Source organism: Sinocyclocheilus anshuiensis, unplaced genomic scaffold (assembly GCF_001515605.1).
Source record: "Sinocyclocheilus anshuiensis isolate Anshui unplaced genomic scaffold, SAMN03320099.WGS_v1.1 scaffold940, whole genome shotgun sequence".
Taxonomy (NCBI): domain Eukaryota; kingdom Metazoa; phylum Chordata; class Actinopteri; order Cypriniformes; family Cyprinidae; genus Sinocyclocheilus; species Sinocyclocheilus anshuiensis.
Genome location: NW_015549620.1, coordinates 423,376 through 446,819, shown reverse-complemented (window position 1 = coordinate 446,819; position 23,444 = coordinate 423,376). Strand labels below are relative to the sequence as shown.

General features: G+C 36.9%; 3 protein-coding genes across 5 annotated transcripts in view; 1 reads left to right on the top strand and 2 right to left on the bottom strand.

Moving 5' to 3' along the window:
* Positions 1 to 5,817, top strand: part of LOC107659351 (polyhomeotic-like protein 3) — an 11,656-nt gene extending 5,839 nt beyond the window's left edge. The window contains exons 8-15 of the mRNA XM_016448268.1: positions 859 to 1,466; positions 1,570 to 1,721; positions 1,895 to 2,018; positions 2,663 to 2,813; positions 2,892 to 3,006; positions 4,001 to 4,139; positions 4,244 to 4,499; positions 5,336 to 5,817. Coding sequence (XP_016303754.1) covers positions 859 to 1,466; positions 1,570 to 1,721; positions 1,895 to 2,018; positions 2,663 to 2,813; positions 2,892 to 3,006; positions 4,001 to 4,139; positions 4,244 to 4,499; positions 5,336 to 5,490 — 1,700 coding nt within the window. The 3' untranslated portion in view covers positions 5,491 to 5,817. The remainder of the gene's footprint in view (positions 1 to 858; positions 1,467 to 1,569; positions 1,722 to 1,894; positions 2,019 to 2,662; positions 2,814 to 2,891; positions 3,007 to 4,000; positions 4,140 to 4,243; positions 4,500 to 5,335) is intronic.
* Positions 5,818 to 5,899: 82 nt separating this feature from the next.
* LOC107659411 (PWWP domain-containing protein MUM1L1-like) lies at positions 5,900 to 14,647 on the bottom strand. Of its 3 annotated transcripts, none has more exons than XM_016448345.1 (13): positions 14,563 to 14,647; positions 13,055 to 13,916; positions 12,730 to 12,973; positions 11,013 to 11,168; positions 10,853 to 10,923; positions 9,699 to 9,784; positions 9,466 to 9,526; positions 9,245 to 9,320; positions 9,018 to 9,068; positions 8,197 to 8,435; positions 7,363 to 7,578; positions 6,706 to 6,794; positions 5,900 to 6,618 (listed from the first exon to the last, which is right to left on the bottom strand). In XM_016448345.1, exons 2-13 carry the CDS (start codon positions 13,865 to 13,867, stop codon positions 6,543 to 6,545), a joined length of 2,178 nt encoding a protein of 725 aa, XP_016303831.1. In that variant the 5' UTR covers positions 13,868 to 13,916; positions 14,563 to 14,647; the 3' UTR covers positions 5,900 to 6,542. The 3 variants fall into 3 exon arrangements, with proteins under 3 accessions (XP_016303831.1, XP_016303833.1, XP_016303832.1); XM_016448347.1 differs by having other exon boundaries at positions 13,055 to 13,857; positions 14,563 to 14,645; XM_016448346.1 differs by having other exon boundaries at positions 14,571 to 14,644.
* Positions 14,648 to 18,557: 3,910 nt separating this feature from the next.
* dapk3 (death-associated protein kinase 3) lies at positions 18,558 to 21,446 on the bottom strand. Its single transcript, XM_016448266.1, has 7 exons — positions 21,384 to 21,446; positions 20,707 to 20,794; positions 19,628 to 19,988; positions 19,149 to 19,278; positions 19,013 to 19,061; positions 18,877 to 18,903; positions 18,558 to 18,756 (listed from the first exon to the last, which is right to left on the bottom strand). Exons 2-7 carry the CDS (start codon positions 20,766 to 20,768, stop codon positions 18,558 to 18,560), a joined length of 828 nt encoding a protein of 275 aa, XP_016303752.1. The 5' UTR covers positions 20,769 to 20,794; positions 21,384 to 21,446.
* Between the last annotated feature and the right edge of the window lie 1,998 nt (positions 21,447 to 23,444).

The window sequence follows — 23,444 nt, the reverse complement described above, 5'->3', positions numbered from 1 at the left end:
TATATATATATATATTCTAATTATATCAAATAGAAATTAATTACGTTAATGTTGGTTAGAAAATGCTGAGAAATTGCTATTTGTGAGTAAAACACAGTTTAAAAAACCTTATCCTGTCATCATTAACAGCTGGAAAAATCATGGAAATTAATTTGCCATAAAGAGTGTGAACCATGAAGAACAATCAATTCTTAAAACTTCTGGAATTATTGGATTTAATTATTTTAACATAGTGCCAATCTTAAGCCAGGCACACACTGTATGATTTTGGCTACGATTTGGCCGTCTGAGACACATTTCTCAAATCCTAAAAGATTCCTCCGATCCTAGGCTAAAATCTGTAGTCATTGATCATTAGTTTGACATGTTTACCGACAACCAGATGGATGACCGTTGCAAATTTTACTTCCAACAAAATTCTGGCAGTGTCAGAAGATTTTCCGCACAGTCCTGCAGTGTGACTTCTCCTGCGACAAATGTCAAACTTTCATAAACTTTTCATGATAGCCAATATTTCAGCCCCACGTGTGCAGCTCACAGTCACTGAACGTGTATGGGTTGATAATGTAAAACTCCGGACAAGTTTTCTTGTGCGCATGTGTTTTTAACACATCTTGACTGTCGTACAGTCTGACATTAATGACAACTGAGATCCCACTGTGTGACATGTTCGTACAGTCTGACAAGCAACAATTGTAAAGGACTATTAAAAAATCTGCACAGTGTGTACCTAGCTTAAGTTTCTAAAAATAAAAAGGTCAAAACTATTGAGATTCACTGCTATAACTCATCTGTTTTTCTTTTCAAACATCTTTCTGGACACTTTCTGTTTGCTCGTAATGACTGTCTCTACTGCAGCAACCTTCACTCCAGTTCAGTCTCATACATTGGTCAGACACCAGCTGCATTGCCCTTCTGGCCAGAGGGTGGCGCCACACCAGCTCATCATCCAGCAGAGCTCTACCGCTCAAAGACAGGTCCAGCCCATTGCGCTGCGTGTCATGCCGCAGGACAGCTGTCCTCCACCCCTTGCCCTGCAGTCCCGTACCACTCCCACTACAGCCACCGTCCAATCACAGCACACGGAGTTCCTCTCAGTGCCCTCCTCTGCAAATCATCCCAGCAATCAGTCAGCAGTGGTTTCTACATCCACAGCTCCCCCTGCAGTGCTCCCTGACCCTCCACCGCTTCATCTGGGCCCAGTACTAGAGCCGGTCTCCCAGTATTCACCTCTGTCCAGCCCCACTCCTCTCACCATGGCTCTGCCCAGGCTGGTCCAGCCACAGAGACTGCCTCTACGCTCAGTCCAGACCGTAGCTGTCCAGTCTGACCACATGCTGGTGTCTGAAGAGGAGCTCCCAGTCGCTGAAGCAGTAGTTCAGTTGCCTTTTCAGAATCTTCCGCCACCACAGACAGTGGCAGTGGACCTAAAGGTGCAACCTGCCACACAAACAGAAGCTCCCTCGGTTAGTCTTATTCAAAACAGTTGAAAAACTATACATGTACCTTATATATATATATATATATATATATATTAAAGACTGGTAAAGTGGTCTTCAGTTTCTGCAGAACTCTGACCTGACCTCTACTCTAACCATAGCTGATCTGGACCAACCGAGCATACCATCGAGCAGATCTGTGATCCGGTCACCAGAGGACCCCACATATGCCAACAGTTCCCCCCCTCCCCTCCTCTCCTCTGCGGTAAGAAGCACCAGCAGGCTTCCCCCAGCCAGCCTTCCAGGGAATCCTGAGGGTCGGCCCTCACAGGCCATCGTTAGACCTCACATCCTCACACACCTCATTGAGGGCTTCGTCATCCGAGAGAGGACCCCACATATGCCAACAGTCCCCCCCTTCCCCTCCTCTCCTCTGCGGTAAGAAGCACCAGCAGGCTTCCCCCAGCCAGCCTTCCAGGGAACCCTGAGGGTCGGCCCTCACAGGCCATCGTTAGACCTCACATCCTCACACACCTCATTGAGGGCTTCGTCATCCGAGAGGCCCTGGAGCCGTTCCCGGTATGAAAGTGAAAGTGAACGTGACGTGACATGTAGCCAAGTATGGTGTCCCATACTCAGAATTTGTGCTCTGCATTTAACCCATCCAAATGCACACACACATCAGTGAGTAGTGAACACATACACACACCATGAACACACACCCGGAGCAGTGGGCAGCCATTTTTTCTGCGGCACCCAGGGAGCAGTTGGGGGTTCGGTGCCATGCTCAAGGGTCTCAGCTCAGTCGTGGTATTGAGGGTGGAAGAGAGTGCTGGTCATTCATTCCCCCCACCTACAATCCCTGCCAGTACCGTGACTCGACAGCTACTTTTGGCTTACAAGTCTGACTCTCTAACCATTAGGCCACGACTGCCCCCTAATGTCCACTGGTTGACAGCGTAGCAATTCGCAGCTGCCATGAGGCCCTAATGAAGTCCATGGTTCTCTAGTGTTGCCGTGAAGCTCAAAGATCCCTCACTCCCTGAGAGCAGAGAGTAAGACGGCGCGGTGAGGGTCTGCCACCAAACATTCAGATCAACCAGTTATTGAAGTCCCCTTTGGGACCCCTCACAAAGTGCTCCATACTTTTTGAAGTCGAAACCACAAAAAGCATCTAAAAAACTGAGTAGATCCAATATTGATGTGCTGGTCTTTTTCATCAGGTGAGACATGCTTCCTTAGAGATGAACCTGCAGGCCACACTGCCAGAAGATAGAGAGAATGGAGAATCAGCACAGGATGACTGCCTGATGGATGCGGACCAACCAGAGAACTCCACCGATTCCGACATTGATAACCCACCTGCTGAGGATGGTGGGCTCATTAGCACATTCCTTATTTACACATTCATGTCAATATGAGCATTTCTTGCAGAATCCCTTCTTCTTTCAGAACAGACAGTTGAAAACCTGCCTGACATACTCGAATGCGAGTTCTGTGGGAAGAGAGGCTTTGCTCGTACCTTCCTCAGGTCCAAACGCTTCTGCTCCATGACATGTGTCAGAAGGTAAAGAGCCCTATAGGTAGCATTAATGACACTTTTTGTAGTTTTTAGTGTCGGTGGAATTATTATTATTTTTGGGATTATTATTGCTCGTACTTTAGGTTCAAGGATTGCTCTAAAGCTCTAAACCTTAGTATTGAACTTTGGCGTGTAACTCATTCTTTACCATTTGTGTCAAAGACATGAATGGTTGTTGAGGAGAAGTGTGCCATTACATTTCTCAGTGACATTTTTTTTTTTTAAATATTGCTTAGACTTACAATAAAAGAGGGAAGTAAGATCAGTCTGGTTGCCATTTTCATATTTTTATGTGTATTTTGTGATACGGAAAGAAAAGTTTTGGGTCGGTAAGATTTTTGATTGTTTTTGGAAAGTTTCACCGAGGCTGCATTTATTTGATCAAAAATACAGTAAAAAAAAAAAAAAACGCAATATTGTGAAATATCATAACCATTTAAAATAAAAGTTTTCTATATTTTAAAATATAGTTTATTCCTTTGATGGCAAAGCTGAATTTTCAGCAGTCATCAGTGTCACATGATCCTTCAAAAGTCATTCTAATATGCTGATTTGGTGCTCAAGAAACATTTGTTATTGTTAGCTATGTCGAAAACAGTTGTGCTGCTTAATATTTTTGTGAAAACCATGATGCATTTCTTTTTTTTGTAGGATACTTTGATAAATAGAAAGTTCAAAAGAACAGCATTTATTTGAAATTATTTTTGTAACAATGACCAATTAAATGCATACTTGCTGAATAAAAGTATTAATTTGTTAAAAAAAATTCTTTCTGACCCCAAACTTTTGAACAGTAGTGTACATATATTCATGTCTGTAAGAATGTATGCGTATAACGATGAAAACACATTTAAGATATATGCCTTTTTGCCAGTCCAATCTGGCATAAACATACTTTTTTACTGAATTCAACAAGTTTGTGTTCATAAAATTGTACACTGCAGCACACACAGCCTTGTTCATCTCTCACTCCTCACAGATTCAATGTAAGCTGTAAAAAGCGCCTGAACCTGTTTAGCTCAGAAAAAGTTGGCCACTGGCCACACAGGCCCATGGGCAAGCGGGGGAGACCACCTAGTCACATAAACAGCAGGTCCAGGGAACACTTCCTCAGGCAGGTCAGTGAAAACTAACAAATAACCATTTAACCAAACTATACAATCCAGTGCAATAGCATTATTAATAAGTGGGAGTGACCTACTGTAACACATTATTTCCTCAGCAGCTGCAAGAATCCCATCGTACCAGCAACAACCCGAGAGTCTCGAATTCAATTTGGATTGAGAGAGAAGAGGAGGAGGATCCACCAGGCCCGATGACGACAAGGCTGCGTTTGCAGGCCGAAAGAGAGAAGGAGCAAGACAGAGAAAGGGAACAGAGCAGAGTGGAGAGCAGCAGCAGCTCTGACTGTCTTCTTGACTCAAGTCCCTCACAGTGGAGCGTGGAGCAAGTGTGCTCCTTCATCGGCTCTTTACCAGGTAGCTGCACAGCTTTCAGAAGCTCAGTTCACCTTCTGCTGAGTGGGTCACTAAAACGTTTGAATGTAGAGTGAAGTGTGAAAGCTGTTTTCCATTCAAGCTTTAACTTTTTAGTATAGCCTATATAGCCTGGTTAGTATAGTAGTTAGTATATAAAGCTGATATTGGAGTCAGTAAGATTTTTTTATACTAATTAATACTAGTTAGATATTAGATATTTTTAAAACTTGCATTAGAAATTAATTTAATTTATATAATTTATGCATTTAGCAGACGCTTTGACTTACAGTATATTCAGGCTACACATTTTTTACCAGTATGTGTGTTCCCTGGGAATTGAACCCATGACCTTTTACACCGCTAACGCAATGCTCTACCACTGAGCCACAGGAACACATTAATATTAATTAATATAAAATTAATACTAGTATTCAGCAAGAATGCATTCAATTGTTAAAAAGTGAGACTTTGTTACAATGTTACAAAAGAAATGCTGTTCTTTTTCTATTTATCAAATCCTAACAAAACAAAATATGAAGCAGCACAACTGTTTTCAACATTGATAAGTTTCTTGAGCAGCAAATCAGCATATTAGGATTTCTGAAGGATCATGTGACACTGAAAACGAGTAATGTCTGCTGAAAATACAGCTTTTCATCATAAATTACATTCTAAAATATATTAAAATTATAAAATTGTTTTTTTTATTGTATCAAATACAGCCAATATAGATCGATAAGATAGGATGGATGGATTCTGCCAAATTGATAACATAATGTCATAGATTTCTGTATGATCTTTAGAATCATGTGCTAATCTCCTCCACTTGCTCTAAGGGTGCCATGATATTGCTGCAGAGTTCTGCTCACAGGAGATTGACGGACAGGCCCTGTTGCTGCTTACGGAGGACCATCTCATGAGCGCTATGAACATTAGACTGGGCCCTGCGCTCAAAATCTGTGCGCAGATCAATGCTCTCAAAGAACATTAGACAGGCTCGTCTTTCCACTCTCAGTATGTGGGTCATATTCGGTCACACAGTATTCTCGAGTCAGATTCCTCTAAAGTGCCATGATATCAGTATGTGGCCATTCTACAAATACTGTAGACACCTTCTTCATATACCTCAAAGTTTCATGATATACTTATTTTGGAATTCATTCCATTCGGTGAAAAGTTTTATAGTAACTAAAATTAATTCTGATCTTGTATATTACATTTATAGTTAACAGACCAACTGGAAAGGCAGATTATGAAGAATGAGAAATGATGAAACTGAGCAGCCACAGGAAGCTGGTGCATAATGTACAAAGTATTTTTATTTTTTTTTAAACCATTTACACAACACTGTTTAAATATAAAAATAACTCTTTTCAAATTATGTAAATGTTTACAAAAACACAGAGTATCTAATATGTTGAAAAATAAAGATTTATTGATAAACATCAATTGCAAAGTCCTGAATATTTTTTTTTAATGTACATTAGTCCAGAATTCAGTTGCATTAAAATGCAACAACTTTGGCATCTTTTCGTACATCAGTGTAGAAAAAGCCTCTATGCAAGGAAAAGTTATAGTGAATTGTCAGGTGGCTAAAAAGGCAGCACATTTTGGAGACATCAGTTATGTTGATTGTAACGCAGCTTAACAGTGTTCAATTAGTTACAAACACCCAAACACACACTTAAGCATTTTCAAAACAAGTAGCAACCACATGTGTGTTACTCTGAGGAATACCACATTATTATTATTAAAATGTTGTATTTATGTATTAGCACAAGGCATTTACTTATTATACACTGCACACATTAAAAGCACCAGATTTTGCTGACTTCAAGCATCAAGATGTCAGAGATATACCATTCAGCTCATAAAGTCTGAGATTTGATAAACATTTAACATCAGGTTAAGTTATTTACAAAGCTTTTTTTTTTTTTGCCATGAAAAATCATTCAATTCAACCATCATTCATCTAATTTTCTTTGATACTATGATTAGAAAGAAAATATTCCTATTCATAAAAGTTAATGTATGTTTAAGCCGTCACTGCCTATGATGCCGGGTGATTTCCTTGAGCTTCATCTGCTGTTCAATCATCATGTCAAATTCCTGTCTTTCTCTAAAACACAATGAAATAAAAACAGCTGCAAGTTACACAGATGCAAGATTCATTTTTTCAAGGCAAGTGAGTTCACAAGTACTCTACCTGTTACTAAAGCACGGCCCTCTGCGATACTTCTCCTCTGCCTTCTCCAGGGAAAGCTTGTGGACTCCAGCAATGGCATAGATAATGGCCTAAAACGCAAAACTGTCACTGAAGCATGGCAATGCATGATGCTAGAATGTGGTTGGTTCGAAGTATTAGACACTACCGTTCAAAATTTTGGAGTCAGTAAGTTATAAAATTTTTAAAAACTTTTATTTAGCTAGGATGCATTAAATTGATCAGAAGTGACAGTAAAGACTGTTACAAAGGATTTTGTTTCAAATAATTGGTTTTCTTTTGAACTTTCTATTTATCAAAGAATCCTGGGGGGAAAAATTCTGTATCATTGTTCTCTATAAAAACATTAAGCAGCACAACTGTTTTCAACAGTGATAACTGAAGTTTATTGAGTACTGAATTAGCATATTAGAATGTTTTTTTGATCTATCATGTGACACTGAATATTGGCGTAATGGCTGCTGAAAATTCAGCTTTGCATCACAGAAATAAATTACATTTTAAAATACAGAAAACAGTTATTTTATTTGGTAATATTATTTCACAATATTACCTTTGATTAAATAAATGCAGCCTTGGAGAGCATAAGAGACTAAAACCTTACTAACCCCAAAAGGAAGTGTTAATGAAGGCGATTACCTCAGGCAGAAGCACATCAAGAATAAGGCGGATCCGGTCAGCTTGAATGTTTTCTAGGCAGGTGTTTATTTGAGGGGCGCTATCACAGACTTTGTTCAGGTAGCGGTACACCTTATCAACCTGCTCCTCATCTTCCAGGTAGACATCAACCACTGGGCGAGAAGGCTTCTGGAGGGCTTGCATCCATTTAGAGGACTCACGGCCGCTGATGACTGCCTGTGAGCACCAGACAGAAGGGTTAGTTGTTAGGGATGGGCGATATGGACTTAAAACTATATCACGGTATTTTCCGGTATTTATTGCGATAACGATATCAATGACAATAATTCATATGCATCCACTGTGAGACAAAAAAAACCCTCCTGTTTCTTCAGAGAGAAGTATTATCTACATATACATTATCGCAACAGGTTTGTAAACAGGCTCATATACATGCAAAACTGTATCGCACATGTGCTACTGTAGTACATTTATTTGTTGGACAGGCTGTTTTTTTGTCGCACTGTACAGCCCTGACCAAACCAGTTCCAGATTGTAGAAGCAACTCCTCATTTAGAGATAAATTCCTCAGTTTCACGTCCGCCTTCCACCATGTCATTTCACACGGTTGCACACATAAATATGTCAACAACTAGGTTTTATCGTTCTTACTAATTCTTATCGTGGGGAGAATTTTTACCGTTATATTGCAAACGATAAGATATCGCCCATCCCTATTAGTTGTGCATTTCAGAGTGCATACATTTGTCTGTCACAATGGAAATGAACATTTCTCAAATTAAAAAAATACTGGAATTATAAATATATTTATGAATATATCAGTAGAAATCATACCAATAAGCGGCTTTCGACTTTTCGTCTGATGATGAAGTCAACCAACTGCTTGTTGGCGCGGTTGCGTGCAGCCTTGGATCGGTCGGGCAGCACTTTCTTGGAGAGGAGCTGATCTTGCTCTTCCATGATGATGTCCTCTGTGTTATTATCAGAGTTGTCACACTCCATACCCAGAATCTCCTGAATGGGGAAGGTCAGCACTGATTTCCTCTCTGAGTATTTCCTCCGCACTGGACAACCTGTGACCATCGGATCAAAACAGCACTTCTGTTAAACCAGCACTGGTGAATGAGAATGACTTGATTTATAATGAGATTTTAAACTGGTTTACATTGAGTAGCGACTTTAATTGTAAATTTTCATAGTTATGATTAAAATTAACAATCAATTAACTGATTGTTAAAGTACCATAAAACATGGAGTACTAGTGCATGTAATCTATTTTTTTAAGTACTACTTAATCTAAAAATCTAAGTATTGGTAGCTTCCTTTTAAATTGTTTTTTAAACTGTAACATTCATATTTAATACAAACATAATTTGTTTCATTTAACATTATTTTATTACTATTAATAAATGAATAAACTCACAGGTACTTAAATGAATCATTAAAATTTTATTTATTAACAAATTAACCACCTGTAATACGCACTATACATAAATCTTTTTTATTTGTGCACATTTTTTTTTTTTACTTATAGCATACAATGACAATAGTCTTATAACTGACAGTTTAACAACTAATTAATTATCACCCCAAACAACACAGCTATTAAAAACATGTTAGATGAGTATGAAAATCTATAATGAAAGGAAACCTACTGATGTCAGCAGCACAGTATTCGATGAAGGAGCCAGAGAAGGATCCACATCCTGCCAGAAAACATCTGAATTCAATATTTGAATTTCAGCTTTTCAGACAACATTTTTTGTAAATAGATTGCGTTTTAAAAAGGTGACTCTGCTAAACACTAGTTTTACTTTATTAAAATGTTTAAATGTACTTTCAAGTTCTAAAAACAAACAAACAATCAAACAGAGATAAATACCAATGCGGATCCTATAGTCCGATATCAGTTCCAGAGACCAGGTAATAGCATTGCCATACTTCTCTTTTGCAATGTCCTATATAAAATAAATACACATTTTTCTTTAAAAAATGTCTTGAAGTATATTCAGTATAGCAAATGTTTACTAATGGCAGGAATATGAAAATAGTAAGTACGCAATCAGAAAAAGCTAAATCAAAAGCAAGTCAAAGAGACTTTACCACCAATTTTTCATATTCTTCACAATCAAAAGGTTTTAGGGTTCGCAGAGATACAGAAAACCTATGGATAAAACAATGTTAAGATGTGAAGATGTTAAGACCGATCAAATTTACTATGTGGTGTACTATATGCATATATATATATTCTATATACACCATAGACTGTATAAAAACAATACACACATATACACACACTAAAAACAAGTGATATTAAGACACTGATGAATTCTTACCCTTTTCTAATTCTCTTTTGGTCGATTAGGTAACAATCAATAAATACAATGCTGGCTTTTTTGTTCTTGCGATTCACACTTTTAACCTGTGGCACAGATGAGCAACTTGTCATCAACTACAGTCTAAAATCAAGAGTTACAAACTGCACAACATTAGGGGTGGGAGAAAAAAAATCGATTCTCCGATGCATCGCGATTCTCTCTTCAACGATTCTGAGCTTGGGGTTTTTTCCCCACAAATGGCACGTGTGCGCGCTAGAGACGCGGCGGGCTTCATTGCACAGAATTTGCGCTGTGAGACACGTGCGCATTGCTTGACAGTGTGTGCTTCCACCCGCCGTGTTTTACTTTAGATATGCATTAATTTATGCAGTTTGGAATGCAGTACTACTAGATGCACGCAACTCGCGCACTTACGGACTTTCATGTGCGCTTTGTGTTTGATGTCCTGAAGCTCGATATCGGCTGCGGTTAAATGCACTTGCATCTCCGAATACTTTTATATGAAATTGATGTAAATACAGTCAGTTATGTTTTCAGAGCAGGACAGAACATCTGATATATCGAAATAGATCTGTGCATTAGTGTAAATGCAGCCTGTTAAAACTGCCACTGTCTTTGATCTCATCAATAATAATCAAATGGCAATAATGCTGAGGAAAAAAGAAAGCCTCATAACTAGCCTATTTTCTGTAAACTTTCAAATACTTAAAGAACACTTATTTTAAAGAAGTAATTGTTTTAAAAAGTAGTCTGCTTATATAATAAAAAATAATGTTAATTTTGCGCAAATTAAATTTGATATAAAATGTATATGAAAATGTAGCCATGTGCAGTAATATTGAAAACTGAGAATGTGACACATCGTGATATTAAGTTGATAATGATAATCGTAATTGAATTGAATCGTGAAACCTGACATACAAAGATTCCAACTATAAACAAAAAGCATAGAAACTGCAATTTTGGTTAAAATGTAAAGTTGTAAAGATGTATTTGCACAGCAGAATAATTAATTAGGAAAAAATGTAGATCAAGAATCGTTGTGGAATCGGATCGTGACTCCCAGAATCGGAATCGGATCGGATCGTGAAGTGCCTAAAGATTCCCACCCTTACACAACATCCATAGTTAGCACCGGGAGCTTAACTTACCACTGCAGGCCAGTAGGGATACTTCCTCAGTTTGCACCACACGAAAAGTCCCTCTGAGATTGACAAAGGCCCTAGAAACCAAATATATCAAAGATCTAGCCAAAATATGTACACATTGGATACATATACAAACTTTTTTTCTTGCTTTTATTGTTCTCACTTTTATTGTCCTGTTGCAAAAAGCTGGGCAGCTCCTCCTCCTCGTCGTCTAGGTCCTCTTCCTCCTCTTCCTCCTCCATGAAGAGGGAGTTGTTAAGAGGATGAGGTTCCTCCTGCAGGCTCAGCTCGATGGAGAGGTCAGAGGACATGTTTTGATCTGATAGGTACATAACATTACACTGACTGATTTCAAAAGACAACAACATCATATATCTGAGGCTCCATTTACAATTATTAACACTAACTTACAAACCTTATCTATGCATAGGTCAGATTTGCATATTTACGATAAAGGCGCAAGAACAACTTCTGTGTTGAAGTTGTAACAGCATATACATTTACAATATTATTTATTACTTTTGTTTAATTGAATTTTTTTTAAATATATACAGTGGGTACGGAAAGTATTCAGACCCCCTTCAATTTTTCACTCTTTGTTATATTGCAGCCATTTGCTAAAATCATTTAAGTTAATTTTTTTTCCTCATTAATGTACACACAGCACCCCACATTGACAGAAAAACACAGAATCGTTGACATTTTTGCAGATTTATTAAAAAAGAAAAACTGAAATATCACATGGTCCTAAGTATTCAGACCCTTTGCTCAGTATTTAGTAGAAGCACCCTTTTGATCTAATACAGCCATGAGTCTTTTTGGGAAAGATGCAACAAGTTTTTCACACCTGGATTTGGGGATCCTCTGCCATTCCTCCTTGCAGATCCTCTCCAGTTCTGTCAGGTTGGATGGTAAACGTTGGTGGACAGCCATTTTTAGGTCTCTCCAGAGATTCTGTGTTTTTCTGTCAATATGGGGTGCTGTGTGTACATTAATGAGGAAAAAAAATTAACTTAAATTATTTTAGCAAATGGCTGCAATATAACAAAGAGTGAAAAATTGAAGGGGGTCTGAATACTTTCCGTACCCACTGTATATACTTTAATTGAATAATCATGATTAATTATTGGATATTTAAATTAATATTTAATTAAATTAATATTAAATATTTAATTAAATATTTGGGTCAAAGACGAAATGGCCCATTTTGGTGTCTGCATCAAATTAAATTCATAAAAGTTATTTTATATACATAGAAAGCTTATTAAATGCAAGTAAAATGTCTACTTTAATATTAGTTTCAAATAACTTTTGTTAAAACAAAATGTGAAAATATGGGTGAAATAATGTTCCACCATCATTTAGCATAACAAATAAATTTATGTAAAAACCACACAACATACTTATTCTGACCTGAAATTTGTATTTCAAATGATTAAAAACTTCTTGCTGACAACCGTGTAAAAACTAGTGGTTTGAAGGATAGTGGCAAAGATTGGTAAATGTTTAAAATTACAATTAATTAGTTTTTGGGGCTGCACTGTGATCCTTAAATAAGGTATTTTAATGTCATCTAATGATTCTGGTTCTAAATAAACTATTGTTACACTGAATTACATTTTACTGGGTGTCTTCTATAAATCATGGTTTAAAAAAATAAAAATACTAAAAAAAAATTTGCTCAGAAAAAAATAAACCACAAATTCTAACATACAGAAAATATTAAAGCGGTATTTAACTTATATTGTTTTGATGCTTAAAAACTCCTTTTACTCTTTGACACATTTATATAATTTTAAAAAAGTGATATAATGTATTAGGTGTAATAATAGCCAGACAATATTATTTTTATTTTTAAGAAGAGAAAAAATGCCACATACCTGACACCTGTGGCTCTGACACCTGGGTTTCAAAGTGAGCTTTATTTGGAGGCGGCGTCTCAATGGATGGCTCTTCCTGAGGAGATTCTAGACGAGATGTTGCACTCTTCCTGCCGCGTTTCACTGGTGGAGAGGCAATTGGCTGTTCCTCCACGTTCTTTTTCTTGCGACCTCTTGGCCTCCCTGCTGCCACGGGCTTCTGATGTCTAACCTGTCTAGATGGTGTACGGTCTGTAGGAGGCGTCTAACACATGAAAAATACTTAAGCCAGGAATTTCATACAACAGTTAGCAATCGATAATGCAATAATGACTGTCACACAAACCTTTACTAGACTGGACTTTTTGATGTTTTGATGTGGTGTACAACTATTCTTAGCTCTTTTTGGAGAGAATGGTTGGAGGTCTGAGGTCGGTGTGGAGCTGAAGAGAGGCTTGGACCGGGGTCTGCCCCGTTTCGGGGTGTGTGGTATGGAACTACAATCACTGTTAGTGTGGCAGGTGGAGATCTCCTTGTGATGAAGAGGAGACAATGTAGTACATGTGAGAAGTGCTGTAGAAACATCAGAAGGGGTCTGATTGTTTTGAGTTTTTTTAGAGTGCCGATAACGTGTCCCTTTTGTTTTTTGAGAGCTTAAGTGTTGTTCTGGGCAAGAATTGTGTTCAGAATTGTCCAGTCCATCTGAACAAACGTTTTTAGCAGCTACTTCTTTCTCATTGGGTTGAATTGTTTTTTTTTTCCTTCCCTTCTGAGATCTTTTTGATGTTTCTGATGGACATTTGGGGGCGGTCATTTTTTCAGGCACCATCGGCTCAAGTTCATGTGACTTTGAAGACACCAGTCCATTTGTACCCATTAGTTGATGTGTTGACTTCTGTAAACAAGTTGATAAGTCAGGAAGAGCATTTTGGTTTCCTGCTTGAGGTTTCTCCTTCTTGGTTGTTCTCCGTCCACGTGATTCTGCAGGATTCAGATCTTGAGACACTGTGGTTTCTTTACTATGCAAGATGGAAGCTTTGTCACCTGAAACAGGTTTGTTAAGTTCTAGAAGAACTTGCAAAATCGGGCGACAGGTCCTGTGAGGATTCCTTCGACGATGAGAAGAGAAGTTATCTGATGAACTCATTCCTGCAAACATAGATGTCTCAAGGCATCGGCATAAACAAGTTTGGTCTCATCATGCTGGGCTGCAAAGATAACCACAGTGACGTCTATTACTCCGTTGTAACTTGTAACCAAATGCAACTTGCCATAAGCTTTACAGGGGTAAAAAGTCACATAGCAACAAACAGCCTGACAATAAAGCTGATAAACTAAGAGCTTTTACTGTAAAGATATAAAACGCATGCCGTTAAATGCATTAGGCTATACTATATATATCAAATAAACTATAAGACCGATCCAGCAACTGCATCACACACTATGGTAAACTTAACAATGATCATATAGAGAAATTTACCCTTTAAAGCCGCTGTTAGTTCCTGTAAAAACTTGGGTTAGCTGAGATAACTGGCATAATCCAAGTGCTTTAGCTTGAAATATTCGCAAACAATCAACTGTATAAGATCCGTAAGATGACGGATACAATGATATATACATTCAAAATGCAACATAAAGTAAGTAACGTTATATAAAAGACATCAGACGTGTTAACTAGGAGCGCTGTGTATTAGCATTAGCAGCTCCATGGAAAACTAACGTAAACACGGTCAGTCAGCATGTTACAGTACCCTCAATCTGCAGAAGCATGTTTAGTTGCTGCTGTTTTTTAAAAAGTGTCAAATTAAATAAATTGTAACATAAAATGTGTGCGCTCATATGAATGATTAGTACATGATCACCTTCTCGTTGGATTTTCAGCTGTTTACGAAGCGCTCAGTTGATCAGCGTTTCTGTTTCAATCAGGAAGTTGGTTGAGTTCTGCTATTCCCTGCAGAAGAGCCACGCAGAAGCACAGTCTCGTCTTTCTGTCTTTCTTTCTTTCTTTCTTTCTTTCTTTCTTTTGAGTCAATTTAGCAATTTTATATTTAATTTAAATAGACTTAAATATTCAGTAAATAATTATTATAAACCTACCTATTTTCAAAACATGAATAAAAAACAAACAACTTAAAACAGAATTATAAATATGTATCTTATCTTTAAAGGGGAAACAATCTGGTATGTCTAAAGAAAAGGAATTAATTAATTTAAAAAATATCAAATGCAAATATGTTAATGTCCACCCAAATTTATTCACACATAACAACAACAAAAATAATATAGGCCTATCATTGTTTATTTCATTTACCATGGAAATATCTCAGAATTACTTATTATGAAGAATACCGTGTCAGTATATTTTATAGCACTTTCCATGTAGGCTACTAATTTACTTTTTTTTTTTTTTAATCAAAGTAAAATATTTTCATGTCATCACAAATTTATTCACACATAATGATGATGGTGATCATTGTTATTATTATTAAATAACTATTGTTTTTAATAATAATAATACTTTATTTTTATTATTATTTCACATAACTGTATATGTCAGAATGTCTCAATATGAAGGAGATTATGTCACTTTCTATGATAATAGGCTACATATAGTCCAAAGAGGTTCGTCCTCTTTACATATTAACTTAGTAGCCTATAGTATAACATCTTCTGTAGGCAATAATTCAAGTTTAATGTAGGGGCCATATTGTGATGACGTTTTTTCTGTTGTTATGGAAGTCTTCTGTTCTTCACACATTAACCTTGCAGTTCTCTCTGTAAAATGGGATAAAGAAACGAATGAAACAGCGCACTGTAAAATAAACTTCTTGTATGATATACTGTACGGTCGATTTATAATCACTCACACTTGCTTGACAAGGTAAGTTGTTTTGGAGTCACAGGCTTTCCGCTGACTCTCTGCTGCCACCTGCTGGCTCCTCGCGGCATCCTGTAACGCTGCGCATGCATCCAAGTGATGCGATTCACTGGTCAGATTCACCCACAGAATCTCAATAAGAGCTGCGCAAATCACAGTAGGCTAATGAACACGTTTTCATACATTTATTATCGGTCATATTCTGAAGTAAACTGTAAGTGATTGAAGCTCATGCAATAATAAAAATGAATAAAATGTCATGATAAAGTAGTCAACATTTAGGAAACTAAAGGAAACTTTTACCTAATGAAAATTATTTTATACTTATTTTATGTATATATTTATATATGAATTTATAGTATTATTTATCACAGAATCTGGATGGCACACTACATTATGCTCCTTAAAAACAGATAATTGTGATCTCATGGAAAAACATGCAGATGACGTCTTTGGGTAGCCTACACCAACTTTATCATTTATGAAAAATATTTCCATTTTAGGCTCTCCTTCTTACCCTCCTGTTGAGCCAGCTCAGAAAAAAGTCTTGCATGTTCGCTCTGGTGCATGAATCTTTGATTTTGCAAAGCTGTTAAATTTTTCTTTAGGATCATCTAAAATAGGGGGGAAACATCCAATAAAATCAGTATTACCATAATAAAAACCAATTAAATTAATTATTTAGTCTCTATATCAGTTTTTTAATTATCCTTACACAATAGTACTGTGGTTAAACTCAGTACAAAGATTCAACGCACATTCATCTCTTTCTGATACTCACTTGCAGTCGCAGACTCTCAGTTAGAGATGCATCTGTTTTCCTCTGGCCCTCTAGAAGACTTCCCAGCTCTTCTTGCAGTTTGGTCTGGTTCTCCAAGCTCAGCTTCAGTGCAGATTTTAAGACCGCTTGCTCTTTTTCCTTCATCACTTTGGCTCCCTCCATCTTTTCAATTAAGGCCTGTTGTGCTTCTCTGCATTGTGTAACACCAGCCAAGGGGGGCCAGGTGGCCCAAACCACAGTGACGATCAGAGAGACCATGGACCACAGCGCCAGGAGAGCCATAATCCAGTTACAGGTGTTCTGGGCTGAATTGGACCTGGCCATGCTGAGAACGACACAAACTAAAGAGAACTTCTGCTGTCTGGTCTGACAGGGAGGGAAGTTTATGTGGATCAGTGTTGAACCAGCTGTGTTTTGCTCGCTGAGGCTGGGCTGTTTCTCTGGATATGAGTGGAATCTACGTCAGCATCTACAATGTTATTTTAAGGACCTTATCAGTGCTCTGCGAAATAATACTGTTTTAGAAAACATCCAGGTTTTCTTTCATGTCCTCATGGCATTATGGTTCTTAAATCAGTGTAATGATCCATAATGCAATAATGAGATGAGTATGGTGGGATTAAGACTGACTAAAATGCAGTAAAGGGGATAGTTTACCCAAAAATTAACATTCTCTCAGCATTTCCTCACTCTTTTTTCTGTCAAATGCACTGAAAAAAAAATTGGTGTAGGATTTCCTTCAAAACAACTGTCACTCAGAAACTGCAAGTAAATTTTACAAATAATTAAAAAGAAACAGCAAGTAACACATTGAATTATATGTGAAATTCTTGAAGTACAACTGAAATAGTATTTTCTTGTAAAACATACTCCAATAATCTTTTGAAAAATCTGATTTAAAAAAAAATCATTTATTTTACAGTGCACAAAAGATTATATTTTGAAAAATGTCTATGTGTATTTTGTCCATACATTAAAAGTCAGTGGGATCCAATATTTTTGGACCCCACTGAGTTTCTTTATAAAAATTTGAAACATTATTTAAAATATTAAGCAAGTCATACATGTTTAAAAAGACATGACGGTGAAAAAATTACAGCATTTTTGGTTGAATTATCCCCTTTAAATGAACTTGATGACAGAATAAATTCATTTAAAATTGACCAAAGAAACTAAAAAAACTGGAAGGTTCATGTCGCCAGAGCTAAACAGAGACATACACTGTTGACTTATGTCAACACATCTCATGGGAAGCTAACAGTTGTCAGAATATTCATAGATGTCCTGTGGTTTGAAATTTCAAAGTAAACAGTTGCATTTACAAGACCCCAAAAATCCAAATGTTTATCTGAATAGCAAAACACGACTATGTTACAATGGAGATGGAAAAATCTTTTGTTTAATTAGAACTCTGGGACGTTCAACATCTCTGGACATGTTGAGAATTAAGATAAAAAGGTTGACAAATGCTCAGAGTTATAAAACACTATAATTCACCTCCCAGTGCATTCCTCAGCCCACACACACCAAATAAAGACACTGTAACTCTATTCTACTTCAATTCTTTTATTTGAATTGACTTTTCTAATGTATATATATATAAACTTGTCGTAAATAAAACAACATAATAACAGGTACAGTACTGTAAGCCAACAGATATGAATATTGCTATGACTTAACTACAAATGAGCACAACCATTTCCAGATACTGATGCTCACTTGCATATGGAATGTCATACAAAAAAATTGAATTTTTGAAGTGTGTTTTGAACAAAAGAAAAGCGCTAAAGCAATAGTTCACCCAAAAAATGAAAATTCTTTTATCATTTACTCACCCTCATGTAGTTCCAAACCTCAAAACTTTCTGTGGAACATTAATGTTTCAACTGTTTTGAACATACTATGACTATACACACACACATACTGTATATACACCAAGACATTTTTAAAAAATATAATTTTTTGCTTTCCACAGAGGAAAATAAGTCACATGGATCTGGAATGGTATGAAGGTAAGTAAATGACAAAATTTGCATTTTTAGGTGAACTATCCCTTTAAATCGTCATATTCATAGATACAGAAGCAGCTTACTGAGTATTAGATATATGTACAGATCATTCAAGACAGCATTTAGGACTATCATAAGTGTAGAAGTAATTTTCTTTGTCTCGTATCATAAAATTAGAATATTACATAACTTTAATAGCTTTAGTAACAACACTGGCTGTTACTAACTTAGGATCCTTGACCAGCAGTCGGCGAATGAAGTCCTTGGCGAGCTCACTTGTATTACTGAAGTACTCTTCATCAAAGTCATAGTTGACAGCTGAAATGTTGGTAAGTGTTTCTTGTTTGGTCTCGCCAAGAAACGGAGAAGCGCCACTCAAGCTACAGTCAATTAATAATGCATTAATATTAGTAAAGCAACATAAAACAGCATCATCTGGGTGTGGAAGGCATGTAATCAATTGCAGCCAAACAAGTAATTTATGTGACATTACAACTTACAGTATATATGTGATAACTCCAATGCTCCTGCAGGAAAGAAAATCACAAGAAAATTAACTCTGAGCAAAACTTAACAACTGGTATACTGAATATCATTTATTTATAACCTAAAAAATCATTCATAGCTATGACTAACCACATATCTGCCTCCAGGCCAAGAGGCTCATAATTAACAATTTCCGGTGCTACAAAAGATAAAAGATATGGCAAAGATTAAGGACTCCTAATAAGGATAAACATTATTAAGTGTTATAATAATCTCAAGTTCTCACCAACAAACTCAGGAGTTCCAAAGATGTTTTTAAATTCATTTCCATCCTTAATCTGATGAGCAATTCCAAAATCTATCAGCTTGATTCTGGGGTTCGGCACATTTTTATCCAGCAGCATTATGTTCTCAGGCTGAAAACAAAGATGTAGATGAGTTTGTTTCTTTATCTGAACAGCTTTGGAGAAATTTAGCATTACATCACTTGCTCACCAATGGATCCTCTGCAGTGAATGGAGCTTTTTCACTGAAGGAAGCATTATTATGGATTATGTATATTAGCCGGAAGCAACGGTTTGAAGTTTAAAACGCCTTATTGATGGATTTAATACAAACATGCAGCTTTTCACTTCCCAAGATGTTAACTGATGGACTAGTATGGACTACTTGTGGATTATTGTGCTGTTTTTATGAGCTGTCTGAACTCTCATTCTGACAGCACACATTCACTATTCTTTTATAACAAATCATCCTAGTGCTCACCTTCAAGTCAAAGTGTGCTATGCGTTTCGAGTGGAGGTAGTGAACTCCATCCAGGATCTGCTTGAGGAACTGTGTGGCCTCCTCCTCAGTCAGTGACTCCTTCTCAGCCAGGAAGTCAAACAGCTCCCCTCCAGACACCAGCTCCAGAATCAGGATCACGTCAGTCTTGTTCTCAAAAATGTCATGGAGGGTGATGATGTTGCTGTGTTGGATCTCTCGAAGGATGTTCACCTCTCGCTCAATCTCCTCTCGGCTCACGCCTCGTCGGCTGGATGACAGGCGTCTCTTCTTGATAAACTTGGCGGCATATTCGGTTCTGGTGCTCTTTTCTTTACATTTACGCACAATGGCAAACTGCCCACTGGGAAACATGGTACAATGATACACAGAGAAAACAGAAATGAAAAAGAAGAAATCATGTCATTGCATATGGAAGATAAGGTTTATGGAATGGGTATATATGTAAACAGAAGTACATACATTCCACAAAACCAAACTCTAGTAACTTTATAAAAGAGATAGAGAGTAACTTATTTGGGTAAATGGTATAAATGCTACATAATGCAACCAAGGAAACTTTAAAAAAGTGGTTGAAGTATTCCCCTGATGGCTCCTCTCTGGCCCATCTGTAGTCTCATTTGCACTACAGCTGTTCTCAGGCTCAGAGAGCGAGCATATGCATTGTAAAGCAGTGATGTCATGCTGCAGCAGCACAGCACAGAATCCTCCACGTCCATATATAGAAAAAAGGCCAGGCTTGATTCAGTGTTTGCAGATTATTAAGTCACTCTGCTGTGGACTTTTAAATTGCAGGACTCTCATAATGTTTGTTGTTACACCGCACTGATAAGCACAAACACTATGTAGCCTTGACAACTCTAGGCCAAACACTATGATGTATTCACTTACCTTTTATTAAAGTGCTTTTGTAATTACATAATTATACTGCTTAATCAAACATTAAGATCTTAGGCTACTTCAAATCTTAATATTTGTTTTATTCACTATGTGTGAGTTCACTTTAAATCAGGTTAAACTAGTTTGTACAGAGTTTTAAGGAGGGAAATGACATCTCTTACCTTCCTAACTCCTCTTTCATTTCATAGCACAGCTCCACATCCTCCTGCCTGAAGCCAGCCATGATTTGCGGTCTTCAAATGAATCAATCTGTTAGAAAATTACCAGAAATAGTGCCTAGTTTAGTTTCACGGTTTTGACGTTGTCTTCAGTCCACTAAAGACTTTGACATTTTGTTGTCAATCACTATAAATGGTTCCTAACTGTTCTTAAGTGTGCACATGTTTTGGTATTTACTCTTGACCTCACGGGAAGTTGGATTTTAAACTGACATGGGAATGAAAAGTTCCAGAATGTGGACATCCTACTTACGTCATTACCTACAGTCATAAACCATGGTTGCCAGATTTTTTTGTGACCTTCTTGTCTTTCTTTATCATAGACCTTTAACAGCTAATATTTTAACACTGCAGTGAAGTGCAATATAAACTCTCTCACACACTCACACACACACACACACACACACACACACACACACACAAATTACATCTCAAAAGCTATGCTGGAAGTCATGTTTTGAACATTAATGTGTAAAGATAACTACAACAATTATTGATATTAGCTCAGAGGTACAGTTTCACGGCCAAAAATAAATTGAAATGTGGCCAATAAGAATTACGATAATCCACAAAATATATACCAAAGCACTATTTCCAAGTAACTTAGCCATCTGACTAACTTGTAAAAGCAACAACCAGCGAAGACCGGTGTGGCAAGCCTCGTACGTTGACACACAAAACACATTACGGAATAAATATATAAGAGTTTCTCTCACGTGTTATTAATAATGTTATCTATAACAATGCTATCTAGAATAAGAAATCGCTGAGAGTTTGTTACATACCTTAGCGTCCCCGCATTCCTCAGTATTTTCCGGTTGCTGCGCTCTGGAGAGGCGTGGCGTTTTCAGTGACATCATTGAGACTCCGCCGCAGGACGACGTCAGCTTGCGTGAACCTGTTATTAAGAGTCTGCCAGGTGTTAGCACACTGATCTAAGTTAAAAACTACTTGTATGGGCTTGTTTTGCACTGTTCCTTTCTCGGTGTTACCACAACAGACTAATAACACATATACAAAGGTGTAAATGAGGGAAAGAATGAGTTTGCCTGGAAAATCTAATAATAAAGAAACAAAAATAAAGAAATACTTTTTGTTATGAATCGGTGTTTCACAAGAGAGACATCCAAAGCGCACAGTGGTAGGGACCGATTTTAATTTCTCTGGCAGTGGCAAATCCTCATTATTTATTGAGCACGTGTATGAAGTGAACTTCAGATATGTGTGCTTCACATAATTGTGCTTGCTGTTCTGTGCACAGTACATATGTATGTGAAATGTGAGTCTGTAATTGTCAGTTATTCAAGACATAATCATATAAAGAATTTTCAGCTCACATTTCAGATGTTTATCATACTGTGTAAAGAAACAATAGCTGCAACATCTCATTAGTTTTTTTAAAAACCACAGAATCTTTTTGACTTCATGGAAAATGCTCTGCAAAGTCAAGCAAGTGGACGTTAAAGACACATTAAATCTGCAGTTAGGCTAAAACATACCCAAAATACATTATGTTAACCCTCATTTGTCTGGGAAATTCCTTACATTAACTGTATGTATGCAGGATTTGTGAGTATTTATGAGACCAGCATTAGGTATTAATTTGTGCCTATTCACAGGATGTTTATAGAAATGGTCTTAAAGGGATAGTTCACCAAAAAAATGAAAATTCTGTCATCATTTACTTATCCTCAAGTTGTTCCAAACCTGTATGAGTTTATTTCTTCTGCTGAGTACAAAATATGATATTTTGAAGAATGCTCGCAACCAAACAGTTGACTGTACCCACTGACTTCCATAGCATTTTTTTCTCTACTATGGAAATCAATGGCTCCAACTGTATTCCAACTGAAATACCATTTGGGAAAATGCATTTGGTCTGACAAAATGACAAATCATATCCAAATATTATATATAAAATAATATATCTAATAATATTTAATTCTATCCATTCTAATATTTAATTCTTAACACAAACAGATGGCTCTTGACACTTGGCAACCTATGAAAAGTGGAAGACAGACAGACCGTCAATAATATGTGGCCAGTGTTATTTTTAAAGCCATCTTCTGTCATGTGACAATATGCTAATGTACAGATAATGCCAGTTAGTGGAGAAAGAAAATGATCATATTCTACTTCTGAAAAATCCAATCACTTGTAGAGTCATTACAATTACTTGATTCTTTTGTAAAAATTGTAATTTATGTATTTATATGTTCTCTTCAAAATAACATTAGAAAAAACATTGAAATATTATAATATGATAAAATATGGTAATGTAAGCATATAGATCATTAAAATAAAAGAAAACAACAAAAACATAGAACAAAAACAAATGAAAAGATGCTGTGAAGTAGTTAGAAAAACATCAATCATCAAAGAGAAAAACAACAATAAATAAATAAATATATATAAAAATAAATACCAAAATAAATGCATTAGGCCTAATAGTTTTGCAAAACTGGCCGTAAAATATGATGTCACTAAAGAAATTACAAATTTGGACGTTAAGAAGTGGAGGCGTGACTAAAACTTGATTGATTACAGCGAGAGCCAACAGGCCAAGAGTGGACGTTCGTCAGCGGACGAAGTTAGCCAATCGGCAACGTTCTGAAAAATGTGGGCGGGATATGCTTAAACAGCTGATAGTTGAGTCGGAGGAAGGCAGAGTGCGGATG

Excerpts from the sequence above, each read along its gene's own strand:
- dapk3 (XM_016448266.1), bottom strand. The coding sequence starts at position 20,768 with ATGGCTGGCTTCAGGCAGGAGGATGTGGAGCTGTGCTATGAAATGAAA. Across the intron at positions 19,989-20,706 it reads ATGAAAGAGGAGTTAGGAAG|TGGGCAGTTTGCCATTGTGC; the intron begins GTAAGAGATGTC and ends CATGTTTCCCAG. Across the intron at positions 18,904-19,012 it reads GGCCTGGAGGCAGATATGTG|GAGCATTGGAGTTATCACAT; the intron begins GTTAGTCATAGC and ends TCTTTCCTGCAG.
- LOC107659411 (XM_016448345.1), bottom strand. The coding sequence starts at position 13,867 with ATGTTTGCAGGAATGAGTTCATCAGATAACTTCTCTTCTCATCGTCGA. Across the intron at positions 11,169-12,729 it reads GTCAGAGCCACAGGTGTCAG|ATCAAAACATGTCCTCTGAC; the intron begins GTATGTGGCATT and ends TGTACCTATCAG. Across the intron at positions 6,795-7,362 it reads TTGATGTGCTTCTGCCTGAG|GCCATTATCTATGCCATTGC; the intron begins GTAATCGCCTTC and ends TTTGCGTTTTAG.